This window comes from Atheta coriaria, unplaced genomic scaffold, assembly GCF_025399875.1.
Source record: "Atheta coriaria isolate IRGN ID8LTWV9N9 unplaced genomic scaffold, Caltech_Dcor_3.1 hic_scaffold_4_pilon, whole genome shotgun sequence".
NCBI lineage: Eukaryota > Metazoa > Arthropoda > Insecta > Coleoptera > Staphylinidae > Dalotia > Dalotia coriaria.
The window spans coordinates 10871327-10888313 of NW_027045446.1; the positions used below are offsets into that span (position 1 = coordinate 10871327).

General features: G+C 36.6%; 6 protein-coding genes across 14 annotated transcripts in view; 3 read left to right on the forward strand and 3 right to left on the reverse strand.

Moving 5' to 3' along the window:
* The window catches only part of LOC135791273 (glutathione S-transferase 1-like), a 58752-nt gene extending 58452 nt beyond the window's left edge, over window positions 1-300 (forward strand). For all 3 annotated transcript variants that reach the window (XM_065301628.1, XM_065301629.1, XM_065301627.1), the window contains exon 6: window positions 11-300. In XM_065301628.1, coding sequence (XP_065157700.1) covers window positions 11-151 — 141 coding nt within the window. In that variant the 3' untranslated portion in view covers window positions 152-300. The remainder of the gene's footprint in view (window positions 1-10) is intronic.
* On the reverse strand, window positions 246-11600 carry Cbp80 (Nuclear cap-binding protein subunit 1). Its single transcript, XM_065301616.1, has 6 exons — window positions 11435-11600; window positions 10024-11362; window positions 9861-9964; window positions 1426-1670; window positions 603-1160; window positions 246-527 (listed from the first exon to the last, which is right to left on the reverse strand). Exons 1-6 carry the CDS (start codon window positions 11472-11474, stop codon window positions 414-416), a joined length of 2400 nt encoding a protein of 799 aa, XP_065157688.1. The 5' UTR covers window positions 11475-11600; the 3' UTR covers window positions 246-413.
* On the forward strand, window positions 4986-9738 carry LOC135791274 (mucin-2-like). Its single transcript, XM_065301630.1, is given in 3 exon segments — window positions 4986-5391; window positions 5465-6888; window positions 6891-9738. Coding segments are annotated over 3 exon segments (3819 nt in total). The 5' UTR covers window positions 4986-5364; the 3' UTR covers window positions 9259-9738.
* A 78-nt stretch (window positions 11601-11678) lies between the features above and the next one.
* LOC135791270 (protein disulfide-isomerase A4) lies at window positions 11679-13028 on the reverse strand. The gene is made up of 6 exons (XM_065301620.1): window positions 12887-13028; window positions 12642-12827; window positions 12444-12582; window positions 12226-12387; window positions 12036-12161; window positions 11679-11973 (listed from the first exon to the last, which is right to left on the reverse strand). Exons 1-6 carry the CDS (start codon window positions 13026-13028, stop codon window positions 11757-11759), a joined length of 972 nt encoding a protein of 323 aa, XP_065157692.1. The 3' UTR covers window positions 11679-11756.
* A 112-nt stretch (window positions 13029-13140) lies between these two features.
* Window positions 13141-14984, forward strand: LOC135791271 (NAD(P)H-hydrate epimerase-like). Of its 7 annotated transcripts, none has more exons than XR_010547991.1 (5): window positions 13141-13274; window positions 13441-13985; window positions 14040-14285; window positions 14371-14648; window positions 14743-14984. XR_010547991.1 is itself a non-coding variant. In XM_065301624.1 (4 exons), the coding sequence occupies exons 2-3, from the start codon at window positions 13444-13446 to the stop codon at window positions 14275-14277; spliced, it is 780 nt and encodes a 259-aa protein (XP_065157696.1). In that variant the 5' UTR covers window positions 13141-13274; window positions 13441-13443; the 3' UTR covers window positions 14278-14285; window positions 14743-14984. The 7 variants fall into 7 exon arrangements, 4 of the variants coding, with proteins under 4 accessions (XP_065157696.1, XP_065157694.1, XP_065157693.1 ...); XR_010547990.1 differs by having other exon boundaries at window positions 14386-14648; XR_010547992.1 differs by lacking the exon at window positions 14371-14648 and having other exon boundaries at window positions 14743-14800; window positions 14863-14984.
* Window positions 14280-15407, reverse strand: LOC135791272 (uncharacterized). The gene is made up of 3 exons (XM_065301626.1): window positions 14986-15407; window positions 14749-14918; window positions 14280-14689 (listed from the first exon to the last, which is right to left on the reverse strand). Exons 1-3 carry the CDS (start codon window positions 15158-15160, stop codon window positions 14315-14317), a joined length of 720 nt encoding a protein of 239 aa, XP_065157698.1. The 5' UTR covers window positions 15161-15407; the 3' UTR covers window positions 14280-14314.
* Between the last annotated feature and the right edge of the window lie 1580 nt (window positions 15408-16987).

The following is a 16987-nucleotide window of genomic DNA, read 5'->3' on the forward strand; positions in this document are numbered from 1 at the left end:
CTGTTTTTAGGCAGTTAAAGTTGATCTAAGTCCATATGCAAACGTAATGGCCTGGTATAAGATAATGAAGAAAGAAATGCCTGGATTTGATGATATCGATAAAAAAGGAGCAGATATGATTGCTGCTGTCTTTGCTGCTAAAGCTGCATAATCAATTAAATAATAAACAATAATATATACATGTTAAATTTAAATTAACCACAAAATATATGCACTCAAATCCTGGTTTCTCGATAATATTGATGTTTAAGAATAATTTTATATTTTATTCGCAATAAAATTTGAAAACGAAAAAGAAAACTAATTGTTCATAATACAATCGTATTCTCTATTACTAAATCATAAAAAGTATGTGCTTTATTTAGCATCAAATTACTTAAAAATTATTCACAAACGACGCACTCCTTAGATACTTACGACTGCAGTGAGACAAACTGTTGGAACACTTCCAACACATGTGGATCTAAATCTTGCGTGAACAAAAGAGTCTCCAATGTTGAACTGTATTTCTGGACTTGCTCATGATGCTACAATGTTAAATCAAGCGGTAAAACATTCCATATAATCGCATATGATAAATAAACAACGTTAAAATCACTTACACTTAAAAATACTTGCTGTAACCTTCCGATAGTCCACCTGTACCAATGCGTATTGTAATCCCTACCATCCGTGTCGCATCTAACCAAATGCTCCGATAAAATCATGATGAAACGTTGGAAAACAATCAAAAACAAATTCTTTTGATCGGCCTGTGCCGCCTCCAATTTCTCCTCCATGCGTTCGACCATCTCTTCGGTGGGCTTCTCATTATCTGTTTCTTTCTTTTTACCGGAGTCTTCATCATCGTCTTCGCTCTCACTGGAGCTAGACTCCGCCCTGGCTAGTTTTTCTCTTGCTTCGGATAACTCACCACCTAGTTTTATTACGTGTTTATTCATTTTCTTAATTGTCAAATGCAGAATTTCCCAGATGTAGTTTTTGGTGAACTCCGAAACCATCTCCTTCGAGAAAATCCAATTGGCGACAGAAGCACATTCGATAATCTGCGTCTTCAACATCTTATCCACCAATACAACCATCATCTGCTGATGATTGTGCCACAGTTCGAACATGTTGCGCAAGATGCAGATTTGTGCTTCTTCAGATTCGGCTAATATCTACATATAACAAGTCAATTTGGCAATTGTCTTAATTTTGTTAATTATGTTAAGATTGTGTTACGCTAATGTAGTTTCAGTCTCGATCTTGACCCGATATACAAATTAAACAAATTAAGATAGCAATAAATTGAATAAATTACCAATTCATTTTGGTGAAACCTTCGCGAATGATGCTCAATTCTTTAACGGAATAATTAAAGTGTCTTTTTGAAATGCATGCTGTTAATGTATTGTTTGCTCAGGAATTGATAGTTGAAATTACCTTGTAGACATAATGGAATTTCGAAATCGCCGCAAAGCTGTGGGAGAAACTCTTCGCGCCCAAGTTCAATAACGTCTGCACGAACACGTCGATCTTGAGCGGATTAAAGCGACTGTCGGCATCCTCCTCCGAGAGGGGATTCGGCAGATCCTTCAGCACACTGATCACTTCTTCAGGCGTGCACTTCTGCCTGATTGAAACGACCAATTGATGTGCAGCTGCTGTGCCAGGTAACGTACCTGAACCTGTAGCAAAACATAAAAAACATGATTAAACTTTACTAGTGCGTGCTTTGCTACGTAGTAAAATATAAAATTCATAATGAAAAAGGGAAACGCGCATCGTGCACACAAAACGGCATTTCATAATTACAAACGCGCAACATCCAAGACAAGAATCGCAGAGGTGCGTCGTTATTACATATTAATATTCTTCCTTCACAATAGAAAAAAGTTTAAATGACTAGTAAATAATAGAAACCATCTACCGTTTTTTATGTTATTTTCTGTCATGTTAATAGTCGTTAAATGTTCATTAATTCGCATATTACGAAAGCAAATTAAAACTTTTTTATTGCGATTTATTATGGGTTTATCATCGTTCATGTATCAAGTTTATAGTCATAATAATGAAATGTAGTATTACTCCACAATAAGACAAAAATATTAATCGCAAAATCGTGTTACCTACGCATTCGCATTCCGTCTTTCCTAATGAAATAATGAAACGGACGCGAACGCAGCGCGCAGCAAGGAACTTGCCACATTTTTCATTAACTTGTGGATGATAAAACTGATAAATCATCGGCGTAGAACTCAAACTTTGTTAAACGCGAAAAAGAACTATACCACAATTAAAATTGAAAGCGAGTACATTACCAGGTATAGTTCATCTTATTACATTATTAAAAGTATTCGCAATCCAGATTTCTTCACGTTTTTTGTTTGTAATATTAATAGTTTACGACGTGCTAATGATAAATTTCACCATCAACGAGATTTATGCAAATATCAATGTCATTAACAATATTAATCTTTTTATTATGAAATTTTCATTTCACTAAAACATATTTGTTCTTAAAATTGATAAATGAATACGACAAATCACAAAAACAATGCTCTGGCATTTAGTATACACAAATAGCAGAAGAAAGTAACCAAAAACGGATGTGAGAAACACAAAAGAAGAATGACACACATATTACGCGTAACAATGTGTAACATAACGAATTAAATCCAAAACAATAAGGCTGCAGCAGGTGTAATGCTTGCCTTTATTCAATTCGGATGGTAATTAGGCGTAATCGCCATAATTATATTACGTAAAGCCATAAAACACTCGCGTATCTTCGGAATCTTTAAACTAGAACTATATTATCTAATTTTATAAAACTTCCTATTTAAAGTAAAACAAAATTTTCTTGTTTACTTGAAACGTTAGGTATTTGTACAAAAATTTAATTTTTTCTTTCGAAATGACAAATTTGGCACTCGTCTCTTTTTCTTCGTTTAACAACCAAGATTAGTGGTATTCGTGCATCGTAATTTGTTCACTGCTCGCATGTTCATTGAATAGTGACGGCGGCGTTATCTCGAGCTGATCTCCCGTTGTAAGCGAAACCGCAGCGAGGAATTACGTTTGCACATACTACAGCGCGAAGAAACCCAATGCTTTTCTCTCCGACAGTAGAAGGCTTCTTGCAACGGAAAACGAGAAGATCGAAGCGCACGCATCGGTTGCCCTTGCATGGTTGGTGATTTTATTGTGGCGCAACACCACGAAGCTTCCCAACACTCCAACAATACCAACCAAGACAATATTAACAAAAATTTGTTCCCTTTGTCTTAAACAAGTAAACAAACATTGCGGTCAACTGTGAGAATAAAACTTAAAGCTTAATCGTGTAAAATTGTTGTTAATAAGGCTATGAACACCTATGAACACCAAATTTAATTGTATAATTAAAATATTTAATTTAAAAAGAACTATAAACATGAATTTATATCTTGTGCAACTCACAAATCAAATCTATTCAGAATGCACATTTTTTTCTATTCTATTTCACTGTTACTATATTATTAAATGAATAAAATAAATATTAGTATGAATAATAAAGACTATATTTTTATCCACTGCACTTGACCGTGAAAAAATTTAAAATCCCATACACGAATAGCGTTCGTTATTAATTACCAGCTCATTATTATTTTATAACATGCATCTGCGTACGGTAACTGGCATTATTCATTCATTAGCGTTCACAGGCTTCACTGACGCCTGCATGGCAGACAATTAAGCGGCGCGGATTCTTTAAAACCCAATGCGCTTTAACGTAAACCACTCATTAGCTCATTAAATCTCCCGGCGTCACTTTTCTTTTTCTTTCTTCGCCTCCTCGCATTTCTCAGTCCTCCCCGCGGACGCCGACACTTGTTGAATGAATAGACGCGCTTTGCATACGCGAATGATTTATGAAAATGAATGCGCATGATTAAAAGTTGAAAGTGAACATACACGACAACAAAGCGTTTGTCGAGAGAAGTGCAAATTATTTCGTTACGAAATTTTAACGATGATTTATCAGCAGAAGTCTCATCGGATTTACATTATTGTGTTTTTTTTCTGCAATAAACAAACAATTCGCACACTCCATGAAATTAATTTTAATTGAAAATACCAGTTAATCATTTATCAATTAGAATTTAATATATGATTTTAACTAAATTGAACAAACAATTTCTTATAGTTTTTTCACTGTATTCATTGTATGTATTGTTCCACAGCTGAAAACTATATATTACTTTTAATTGGTAATTAAAACTTTTCATTTTCATTACTTTTCATTCTTGCCGTCAAATAAATAAAGCTAATAATAATAATAATTTGAAATCTGACATTAATATGTATTTATTATTCTTATAAAACAATTGTTGATAACAACAATGACTAATTAATACGATTACGGTTTCTGCATTCGCGTTGATGCACGAAATCAAAACTTTTCTTTTTTTGTTCTTGGTACGATAATGAATCTTCATAATAACTTTACAAGAAGACGAAAAAACGCACGCAAATGTCACGCTGACATTGGAAAGTAAAGAATTGCAGCTAATACACCAAATCTAGCAGAAGACTGCATCTTTGCGCAAACCGTTAAATTTTTAATAAAGTAAATCTGTGCGCAATTTCGCTGAGAAACTGATGTTCAATTAGAGCATTCTGGTGCGCAACAAGATTGCATTCATTTGATGCATTTCCGTGTGCAACGAACAAAATTACAGTTCCAACAGAAATTTCTACAATTCTTCGATAAATTATCTCCTCATTAAAAGAAAAAAATAATTTACTACGAAATATTTATATTCGCATAACACAATTATCAATTTTCAAAACACAGCGTGAATTTGAATAGAATTCAATTGGCAGCTTCACTCCATTTGATTATTGAATACTTTTTATTTACCCCACACCTCTACCACACAACTACTTTCAATGTTACGCGAAAAAAGCTACCATCTTCAAGCTGCGCCAGCAAAGAAGCGCCAGTCAGTTAATTGCATTTCATCGCGCCGGTGGCACACAACTCTTGCAACAGAGAAGCGCGTGCGAGAAACTATTGCAAATCGTTACTGAAACAGCGCCAACATGCGCATAACATAATTTAACATACAAATTAACCAACTGCCAAAAAAGTGTTGAATGTGTGGTGCTAAACTTACGTTTTGACTTACATTTGAATAAGTTGCGAAAAAATTATGCAAAAATGCGAATTGATGAAGAAAATGAATGAATTATGTAAAATTGTGCTTCGAACAATTCGACAATAATTTATCGAGCACGTAACTAGACTAGACAAGACGTCAGGAAAAACAAAATCGACGAAGAACTATAGAAAACTTATACAACGCCGCTTTTATTCTAATAATATTTTAATTAATAATGGATTATGTTAATTATTATATCACGGTAAGTCAACGACTCATAAATCGCATTTCACTTTTTTCTTTCTTGCATATAAAAAATTAAATCTGGTTTACAGATACTGATCATAACGGTAAATTTGGATCTCTATGAAGCTATAACTAATACAGGACCACACGATGGTTCATCTATACCCAAAGATTTCAAACGTCACATTGGTCTCGCTCCTGAAACTAACTGGGAGCCAGGATTACGAGAAGCAGCTCACCAAACACTCGTCAAAGAACGCGTCACCTTGAATCATTTACGCGCAAAGATTCTTCAAGCTCCAATGTCTGGACAAGGCGCAAAAGTATCCCCATTCGGAGACGTTGCCATACTAGCACGGGGACAACTTTTTGCCAATCCCGATGGATTTCGCTTCGTGCAAGATCCGCATCCAAACGATTGCATCGATTGTCATGAATTGAGACAGTGTTATGGTAAGGAGTGCGAGATCTACCTGCATAACGGGCTGGGTGAGCGTCTCATTGCATTGTGGACTGTAAAACGCCTTCGTCATCGTAATCCAGACGTCAGATACGAGTTGGAATATAGTGTATCTCCAATTAGAAAACATGTATGGGTCACAAAGAATGGAGGATATGATTATTCTATTCCCGGGCATGTTTTTGTAGTTAAAACTGGGCAGAGTCATTCTGGACACTCACAAAATGGATACTTCACAGGAACTAACCAAAAAGAATCGCATGATAAGTATCCGGAATTGCCGCATTACCCGCATCCCGCTGTACCTCCAAAAGTTCATTCAAACAAACATCCGTTTGGGCAGAATAAGCCGCCATTAAATACTGGGGAATGGGTACAGATAAATCAACCACCTCCACTGCTAGCACCACCAATGACAAATAAACTACCAAATTATTATCTACCTCAGAAGTTTCCTGTAGATCAAACAGCGTCAACCTCTCAGAAGGATGCTCAACCTACTTTAGATTACGCTGAAATAGAAGCCTATAAAAATTTACTCCAAGTATTGCATCAGAAGACCAGTACAACAGGGCAAAAGTATAAACCCACGAAAGTTACGCCTCCTTCGAGAGGAACAACTCCAATCAAAACCACACCTACAACCACCTCGGAACTTCCAACAAGACCTCCTTTGAGTCATACTACATGGCTGATCCCATCAACAACAACAAAACTAACAAGACCCACGACTAAAGTAACTAAACCTACCACAAGTACAACAGCCCTTACAACAGAACGTCCCAGAACAACAAAATTCATCGAAACAACAAGGACATCGATATTTACGAGACCTCCAGTAGAGCCGACAACATCTTATGATACAACAAGACATACCTTCAGTACATCTCAAACTAGACCAGAAACAACTTCCAATTTCCGCCCAACAATATTCAGGAGCAATCATCAACTTCAGTCAAGCAACCAACAAAATCTCAAACAATTTACCAACAACTGGGTGGTTTCGAGTCCAGTAAAGGACAAACACATCGTCCGACTCAAGCAATGACAACTTTTACAACCCAAACAAAACCTGCGTCAACGCAACCATCAAAATATCCGATTAAAACCACAATTCCCATGACGCATTTACCAACTCAACCATCATTTACAATTGCCTCCAGTCAAGATACTTCAAAACAAAAGGAAACAACGCAACCAATGACAACATACACAACAAGAAGGAAACCAAAACCAACACGACCTATGACTTCTCAAAGTCCAGAACCAACAAAACCTATAACAACTGTAGGCTTGACTCGTCCATCAGATGGAGAAACAACATCCACTTTCCTATTTTCTACCAAAGTAACACCACCATTTGGATTAGGATTTACCAAACCACTGGGATATCCTTCTACACAAACTGCAAATACAATTTCAACCTTCTATGGTAAACCGGGACATAGTACAATTTACCAAACCAATGCTGGTAATACAGATTACTATAAGACAACTTTGCCAATGAGATATCCAACTAGTAGTACAATCCCGGGAAGTACTCAATATGGTAGTACCTACCAAGGTGGAGATACAACAATACCTGTGAGAGGTGCAGGTAGTACTACCCCAATTAGAGGTACCGAACCGGGTACCACTTATGGTAGCACTACTAATACAAGATATCCTACAACTCAATATTTGCCAAGTACTACATCCGTATTTAATAGACCAACAACAATTTATACCGAAGGGACAAGAGGTACTACCATTGATGATCACAGAACTTCAATTTCCACACAACAGCATGGAACTGGAGCACCTACACGGCCCACTGGTCTTTTGGAAACAACAAAAGTGACGTTCCCAACAACAAATGGATATCAGCGACCAATACCAACATTCTTCATAGATCCTACACACCCCGGTTATCCCAAAACCACACCAACAACACCCTTCACAGATGGACAAGCATTCAAACCAAGTCAACCAGATCCAGTATACCATCCACCGCCACCTTTGACAAGACCATCAACTGTTTTCACACCTACGACTAGACCTACATTAAACCCCATTACCAATAGAAATACAGTCACCCAAGGAGGTCAAAGCACTACAAACAAAGACCAAAATGGTCTCATAGGAGCCCATACAGGAACCACTTTGCTGGTACCATCATCAACGGACAGATACACTCCACCATCAACAGCCCATGCCCATACGATCTCTATACCAACAAAATTGCCGAAACCAAGCACACCATTCAAGATTCCTGCTATAGACGACTACGATGTTGATCTCTTCCCTCGGGACCCAAATGCAATTATCACTACAACCACTACCAAAGCACCGGCAACAATACCCACGGGCGATTTCATCTTACATGAAGAAAACTACAAACCACAAATATTAATTCCAGATTTAAATCAAGAAGAAGTCGATGTTTTCGATCCTCTTGATCCTGTACCAAGTACAACTGAAGGACCAACCACCACCATCAATCCTATTGAAATAAAAGAAGTTTTTGACTCTGCCACGTTCAAACCAAAGCCACCCATAGACGAAAGCGTCTTTGATGAGTTTTTCATACAAAACACTCCTTCTAGTACTGCAGCCGCATTAGATGAAACCGGTCCCAAGGTCATATACGCAGATTTCTTCGAAGCTTCGACTGTACCACCTACACGAGTACTAGAAGCATTTACTACTATTCCCAGCACGAGTCAAAGCTATAGCACATCCGTAAGTTTTGAAGTAAATAATAAATATAAAAATGGTAATAATTCCAATGGCACTGGAGGTAAAAAGATTGTAAAGAAACTTAAATTCCGGAAAGCTAAAGTGAAAGAACTGCATCAACCTGATGGTGACTATAAAGTATATAAAGCGGAACACCCTGAAACACCACAACAACCGCAATCAGATCAAGATCTTGTCGAAAATATTGAAATCATACACAATGGTAATCGTCCGGAAGTAGCTCCGCGACCTAGGTATGGACCAAATGGTAGAAAATACAAAAACAAGTTGAAACCAAGCTCAACAGCAACAACTGGCGTGACTAAAGCTTTCGATGATCTTGCCCTGCAGCTCGTAAATCATGCGAGAACTATCGATTATTTGGAAGGCAAGACCACTGAAATTACTCCTGAAGTAACCAAACCTAAAATAACTCAGCGTGTTGGCAATGGTAATAGAAACGCCAAAACACCAAGTAATACAAACTTGCAAAATCGCAATAAATACAAGCGGAAAAGTTATGGTCGGGTGAGAAAAGTGAAGAAACGAACGGAGAATAAAGCCACAATAACGAGGACTAATCGTGGAGCGATCAAAGCGCACAACAGCACAAACCCGAGCACAAAGTCGGAAACAGAGAGTAAAGTTGTTAAACCGGTAAAAATTGTTGAGAATATTGACGAAGCAGGTAAAAGCGACAATTAACTAACTGTATAATATATATTGTATATTGCTAAATGAATTTACTTATTATTTGAGGCATAAATTATTCAAAAGTGATTAATATATTAATTCTCAACGTATGTAATCAATAAATTATGTTATTATAACAGAAAACATTTAAAAAGCATTAATATCCAGCAACTATGTATATATAAAACTAGTCTCATGCAAATTGAGATGCTATAAAAATTAAGAGCAATTGTTAATACAGCGCGTGTAATCTCGGAGCAATGGGAAAGCACATTGCATATTTGCGATCCAAATTGGTCAACAGAGTGAAGCCTAGAGACATCTGTATGTTTTACTAGGCAACACAGGTACAACTCGGCACTTTCGTCGCTCAAGGCTACACTTTAACACTTGATATCCGCCACAAGCGGAGGGGAATATTCGCAGACAGGCCAAGGTTACTGATGGCGCTGCAGGTACCAATGAATTCTAGATGTTTCAAACAACATTTTACGGCGCAAAGACTAATAAACGTAATAAGCACTATTTATCAATTTAAACACAAAAAACAATACTTTGCACTAATCGTCAGTAACTTAAAATGTTATAAACTAAATTATAAGCAACACACTTACCAGTTCCTTCCTTAGCATATTTATAATCAGGTTCAGGCTTCTCCGGAATAAATCCTGCGAAACTCTCGGGCAGAATTTCCTTGATCCTTGTATGATATGACAATCTACACAAACAAAACAAATAATTAAACCAACGCATTTGTATTTATATACGTTTCATTACCGTAATGATCGTAACATAGTCTCCCTGATAAATTTCGGCTTTGGATGCTCATAATCCAACGTCAAACAAGCCTCCCAATCCTCCCACGACCACCTAAACTGGAAATTACTCAAGTGATACGAAAACCAAATGACGAATCGATCGAAACATGACACATTCATTGAATCAATGCGCATAAACAAAATCTCCGTGGCCTGCGCCAACACCTGTGGCATGGTAGACGGCTGAAGCTTGCACAGTTCGATCATTATACCTCCATAAGCAATTTCAAGATATCTCGGTGTTGGCATGTTGAACAACTCGGCGAAGATCACTTCAACAATGCAGTACTCCAATGGGATCTTCGACTTGTACGGAAAGTTCAATAGATGCGCGGCGCAATCTTTCCTCTCCAAGTGATACAATTCGATGATCGAATGTAAGTGTTCCTCAATCAAGAATCGTTCAATTGAGTGCGTGCCTGGCAGGATTGGTCCTTCTGGACAATCAGTATAATCAAACATTCGGAAGACTACCCAAGGCATCGGGTAACTGTAGCTGTCCTCATGAGGTGGAGGAATAATCGGTGGCAGAGTATGCTGCAAAGCTTCGCAGAGAATCGAATCAAACGCGAGATATGGACGAGGGATGTGCTTCTCCTGCCAGTTATCCTGCTTTAGTTTACGTATCTGTGCCCAAAGACAATCTAGATATTCCTCCTGAGGATGGGGATTGTCATCAGACCAAACCCTGAGAGCATTGTGATGTTTCTTGCTGCGTTTGTTCAAGAAAACTTCAATCGCGACCAGTAAATTACCCAAATCACGCTCGCGTTTTTCGTACAACTCTCTGCCAACCCATGGAAGAGTTGATAAAATCGCATAAACATACCAATCCCTCCTGACTTGAGGCACACTATCCTCATTGGCTGCATCAATCATATTGTCTAGCAATTGCAGAAGTGATGCAGCTGATAACACATGACAATTAACCAAATCAGCTAAGAATCTAAGTGCATATCTGGCTGCATCCCATTTGCAAGACTTTAAGGAATCTTTAAAAGTCTTAACCATAAACTCAACAAATTCCCCACCAAAGTTATAGTTCTTTGCATTCAGTAAACCGACAAGAGTGGTGTAAATTGTGCATTTTTCTGGCATTCTAATAGCACAATCAGTTAGAATTCTAAGTATCTTTGCCCTGAAGTTGCCTAAATCAGCTTCAAGCACACTGGCTAAACCCTCAAGATTGGATTCAAGAGAAGAGCTGCTCTTCTCGCCAACTCGTAGAATTAGGGACTCCAGGCGGTCCTCGATCTCCTGATTTTCAGAGACTCGCCGGCGTTTGCGATAAACCCGGTCTGTAATTCATAAAAATGCATTATGTTAGGTTATAGGTAGGAAAATAAGTGTGTAGAACGGATAATACTCACCGTATCCATCTTCATCTTCGTGTACTCGGCGACGACTCATGATTCTCTCAAAGGGCACTTCTTACACAAGGTACTTACTAGTAATAGCGGTAGTTTTTTAAACAATCACACACCGGAGCGCTTTTTGTTGAACACAAGTGACGCGAATGCGTTGAAATCAAAACATAAACGACCAAAGTGCATCGCAGCGACCTCTAGAATTAACACGCTCAAATAAATACACAGAACAACGCTAACTCCATAATTGAAAAGTACAATTTATTGTTGTATTTGATACTGTTATAATACAAGAAAAAAGGAAGAAATATCATAAAAAGGTGAGTTATTTTTGTTTCTTTTTAGACTCTGTAGAGTCACTTGATTTTTCCTTTCCAGATGATTTTTCCTTCTTGTCAGATTTCTTGCTCTTCTTGGGTGCCGGCGCCGACCTCCTCATCAGAATTGCTGCGACAAACCCAATTCCAGCTGTAACTAGTGCAATCACCCACATGGACGGATTTTCTTTAAGGTAATCGACGATCATTTGAACCAAATCATCACTAAAGGTAAAAAACAAACAAAAACAATTAAAACTGTACCAAAACGCTTCATTTATACTTACAAAGGCGATTTTGGTAGAGGCACTCGTTCAGACTTCACATTTTTATACCAATCTTGCGCAAAAGAGACAAATGATTGCACATCATGGTTTCTAATATCGTAATTATACATTTTGCCTTGACGGAACCTGAAAAAATCCACTCAAATAAAAACCAAGTTGGGCGGTTTAATAATAAAACGTAAAAACGTACAGAATAAATTGTGGGACGTGGAAAACTCCAAATCTTCTTGCTGTTGCTGCACCAGTTGTGCCTCGATTAACTCTTGCTACATTCATTCGAGTTTTCAAACGTGCACCTACCGCCTCCCAACGTGCTTGCAATCGTTGACAATCCACGCAATCATTCGTGAAACTATAAAATTAACTATAAATTTCAACAATATCTGTATAATAACTTCAAGTACTTACAACAAGACAAACCAATCACCAGTTGTAGCTCCAGTTGAAACTTGTGTCAAATGCTCAAAGTTTTCATCTGTTAACTCTTTCACACTTGGTTCCTTATTATCATTTAATGTGTGAAGAATTAACTCATCATTCAATGGACCTATCATTATAATGAATATAAATTTTGCATTACATCTAAAGCAAAATATGAAACAATACCATCATAAAGTAGTGGAACACCATGTCTAAAGAAGACCAATGCTGGTTCTCGGGTAGGACTATACAGCCTTGTCATCTGACTGTCCTCAGCTTTAACAATCCAAGCACCCAATGCATCTACAAGATGCTCTCGAAGACCAAGCATTTCATTCTCAAATTTGTCACAGGGATCACAATCATGTGCAGCTAAAAAATAAGAAATTAAAGCAACCATACCATCAAAAATCAACTGAGAAAGTACTTACTGAATAATACTATAACATATTTCTCTGTGCGGATTAAATTCATGAGTTCATCATCACTAACGCGTTCAAGTTCGCTTCGTGCAACCGCGAATACAAAAGACGCAAAGGTGGCGAGCAGTATAAAATATCGTGCGCCACGCATTGTAATTTGGTCGAATACTTTTATCTGTTGATAATACTAAGAATGAATGTGGGTGAGTTTAATATGATGAATATTTTTTACACATCAGCAACGCTTTCTTATCACGAGACGCGGCCTAATGTGCCGGCAATGTGGATGTGGAGCTTATGTGGCGTACGGGCTTCCTGACTACCGAGTCGAATTTGTATGTATTTGACTGAACAGGTTAAGTAACAAACAACAGCTTGATGACCAGAATGTTAAAAGGTAACGTAAACATTTGCATGTTATCTGTAGCATGAAATCGCATTATAAATGCTTAAGCCTTGTATACATTGTATCATAATAAGTTCATTATGCGCTTCATTAGAGTTGTATTATCCTCCCACCATTTACATACTGTAATTAATTTAAAATTTTTAATGACAAGCAGGTTATGAAACATTGGAGTTTAATTAACTGCCTCCTGTTCAACAGATCATACTGCATTCTACATAAAAGTGTGAATCAAAAGTGCACAATGAAATATCTCAAACAAGAAGAAGCCGTTAATGTGGATTTAGAACTCTTCAATGAGTACAAATTCAGTGTGGACCAATTGATGGAACTGGCTGGTTTGAGCTGTGCCACCGCAATTGCAAAAACATACTCAATTAAAAGCCTAAATAGCAAGAAAATCTTGGTTTGTTGTGGGCCAGGGAATAATGGAGGTGATGGACTTGTAGCCGCCAGACATCTGAAGTTATTTGGTTATCCTACTACTGTTTACTGTCCGATGCAGACTGACCTAGAGCTTTATAATAATCTAGTGATCCAATGTACTAACATGGATATTGATTTCCTGTCAAAAACTCCTGTTGATTCAGATTATGGTTTAATTGTGGATGCTTTATTTGGATTTAGTTTTAAACCACCAGTTAGGCCACAATATCATGCTGTAATGGAGGTTTTGAAGCGAACAAAAGTTCCTATTGCAAGGTGGTTTAACTGTATATACTCTCCTTTTATTTTAATTAAATGATAATATTTTAGCATTGATATTCCTAGTGGCTGGGATGTTGAAAAGGGTCCACCTTCTGATGGAGGAATTAAACCAGAACTGTTAATATCCCTAACTGCACCAAAAGAATGTGCTAAGTTCTTTAAAGGAAAATATCATTATCTTGGTGGTAGGTTTGTACCGCCTGCTTTAGAACACAAGTATGAATTAAATTTACCGGAATATCCTGCTACCGACTGTGTTCTACTCTTGGATAATAAGAAACATTGAAATATTGGGTAATTAAAATGTGGTTTCTATTGAATAATCAATTATAAATCTTATACATAGATTTGTACACTTTGCTATGGTTCTGAATATCAGGAATATGCATTGCAGGATCAATTCTGCCCAGTTCTTCATAGTCAATAGCATAGAAATCCTGAAATCCAACACGGGCTGCCAATTTTTGCGATATAACTGAAGTAAAACCAGTCAATGTTGCATGTATACCCACATGCCGACATATGTGTTCTCGAGCTTCCAAAATACGTTCCCCAAGTGCCTCACCACGGTAGTCCTCCAAAACATACAAACCCATTCCTTTCATTACACGATCAAACTTGAACTCTTTGTGAAAATTCCCTTGGCTTTCGATCCATGTAAGAATTTTAAATAACTTCTGTGCACTTGCTCCTTGAAACTAGAAAACGGTTTCTTTTTAATTTTTAAATTTAATATTGATGATTATTATAGATTTACGTTATAGTCACTTTTAACATTGGCAATACTTTCGGATAATACATTGAAACCGGCAAGTTTTGTGTTGTTTTGGTCGACTTTTGTTAAGCAAACTAACGTGAGTTTTTCTTGCAGAACCTTGCGCCACACAAGTCGAAATTCGGCAAGAGTTACGGGATCCTCAAGAACCTCTATAAATAGACAACAAATTAAAGCAATCCTTACTTGTTGGAATAATATATAATGAATAATTCCTACTCAAATATTTCATGGTTGGCGAAGAGGCAAAAAAGTAGTTCACAACTAGATCTTCAACCTCCTGAAGCATGTCTTCAGTCGCATCCTGTATCCAGTATTTGCGTTTCTGGCCGTTGAAAACTTTGCGTCCCTCGAATTCAAAGTAGATCTTTGGAAACTCACGGTTTGTTGACATTTTCAATGCTTATTTTTATGAGCAAGTTTATAACTCGCAGATATACTAGACACTTAGCGATTGGAACGTTTATTTTTATGTGGCGAATTTGTATCTCACGTACTACGAGTGTTTGCTTGTTAGCTTTCAACTTAAATTTTAATCAAACACTGGCCCAGTACTTTACACTCGTGTGATGTCACGTCCACAGTACATAATAACAGTAGAGATAGAAGTGTTTAATTGAGAGTCATTGCTCTAAATAAAGTTGCCGGTTTCTTGTTATTATTTAATGCCTGATAACGTAAATTGAATGTTGAAAGTTTTTATATCTATAAAGGAACGCATAATATTAATTCATAGCACCACAGGCGTCTTATTACCTTGGCGTGGTCAAGCGCGCAGACAAATGTTATTTTTAATTATTATCTAATGTTTTTTTTGGATACTTATAGACATTTATTTCTCCATCGAGTATTTTAGTAACTTTCTTTGCTAACATTAACCGCTGACGCCCGATAAGATAGGATAGTTAAAATGAAAATCGAAGAGATGAAATTTTAAGTCATAAGAAAAAAATGTAAAAGAGATAGCAACCAGCGGATTGTACGGAAGAATGAATTATTCTTAACCAGATAGGCATTTCAAATTATTTAATTTCAAAGAGTAAAAGGTCGAAAAATGCGACTAAAAGTGCTAAAAAGTGACATTTTTCAATTTTTGACCATTTTCTTCAAATGTGAATATCTCGTAAACTAAAAGAGATAGGAAGGCCAAATTGCAGATTCTTGATCTACGAAATATTCTCTACTAGATAGGCTAGTTAAAATCGAAATCTAAGAGATGAAATTTTAAGTCATAAGAAAAAAATGGTTAAGGGGGGGTGCTTGATACTTTTTTTCGAGGATTTTTGATAATTAATATCTCTTAAACTAAAAGAGATAGCAACCAGCGGATTGTAGATTACGGAAGAATGAATGATTCTTAACCAGCTAGGCATTTAAAATTATTTAATTTCAAAGAGTAAAAGGTCGAAAAATGCGACTAAAAGTGCTAAAAAGTGACATTTTTCAATTTTTGACCATTTTCTTCAAATGTGAATATCTCGTAAACTAATAGAGGTAGGAAGGCCAAATCGCAGATTCTTGATCTACGAAAAATTCTCTACAAGATAGACTAGTTAAAATCGAAATCTAAGAGATGAAATTTTAAGTCTTAAGAAAAAATTGCCAATATAAAATTGCTAATATCTCTTAATATCTCTCTTAGTATAAATTCAATCCAAACACAACATAAAAACTACTAAACCTATATCCAAGCAAATATTTAACTGTTTACAAACTGTATAACTGTTTAACTGTTGTTTGTATCAAAAACAAACAATTCAGTAAAAATATAACATAAAAATCATAAAAGTAAGCGTCTATCAAAATAATCAATATAATATTCAACAATTCAGTTAAAAACAAAACGTCAGTTGTGATTAAACCAGTTTCTTCTCGAAAATCGTCGATTAAAACTATCAATAATATAATAATAATATAATTATAATTATAATAATATTAAAATTAGATTCACTTATTTTGAATAAGTATATTCTCTTGACTTCTATATTTGAAGTTTTGAGTTATGTGTAAAACTTGCTATTTGTTTAGAGTGGGTGGTGCATGCGCACTCTCTTGTACGTGTGATACACGGACACGGCTACTTAAGTACGTGACCACTCACTGACTCACACGCAATCGCGCACTGACTCATATGTACGCCACAGTTTTTGAAACGCTTTGTATTTTCTGGAGGTACAATAAAGAATTCTCAGGTAGCGCAACGATGCATGTTCTTATTAAA

Excerpts from the sequence above, each read along its gene's own strand:
- Cbp80 (XM_065301616.1), bottom strand. The coding sequence starts at position 11,474 with ATGAGTCGTCGCCGAGTACACGAAGATGAAGATGGATACG. Across the intron at positions 11,363-11,434 it reads CGAAGATGAAGATGGATACG|ACCGGGTTTATCGCAAACGC; the intron begins GTGAGTATTATC and ends TATGAATTACAG. Across the intron at positions 1,161-1,425 it reads AATTCCATTATGTCTACAAG|ATATTAGCCGAATCTGAAGA; the intron begins GTAATTTCAACT and ends TGTTATATGTAG.
- LOC135791270 (XM_065301620.1), bottom strand. The coding sequence starts at position 13,028 with ATGCGTGGCGCACGATATTTTATACTGCTCGCCACCTTTGCGTCTTTT. Across the intron at positions 12,828-12,886 it reads ATATGTTATAGTATTATTCA|CTGCACATGATTGTGATCCC; the intron begins GTAAGTACTTTC and ends CTTATTTTTTAG. Across the intron at positions 12,162-12,225 it reads CACGTCCCACAATTTATTCT|GTTCCGTCAAGGCAAAATGT; the intron begins GTACGTTTTTAC and ends GGATTTTTTCAG.
- LOC135791271 (XM_065301624.1), top strand. The coding sequence starts at position 13,444 with ATGAAACATTGGAGTTTAATTAACTGCCTCCTGTTCAACAGATCATAC. Across the intron at positions 13,986-14,039 it reads ACAAAAGTTCCTATTGCAAG|CATTGATATTCCTAGTGGCT; the intron begins GTGGTTTAACTG and ends ATAATATTTTAG.
- LOC135791272 (XM_065301626.1), bottom strand. The coding sequence starts at position 15,160 with ATGTCAACAAACCGTGAGTTTCCAAAGATCTACTTTGAATTCGAGGGA. Across the intron at positions 14,919-14,985 it reads GCCAACCATGAAATATTTGA|AGGTTCTTGAGGATCCCGTA; the intron begins GTAGGAATTATT and ends GTCTATTTATAG. Across the intron at positions 14,690-14,748 it reads ATGTTAAAAGTGACTATAAC|TTTCAAGGAGCAAGTGCACA; the intron begins GTAAATCTATAA and ends ACCGTTTTCTAG.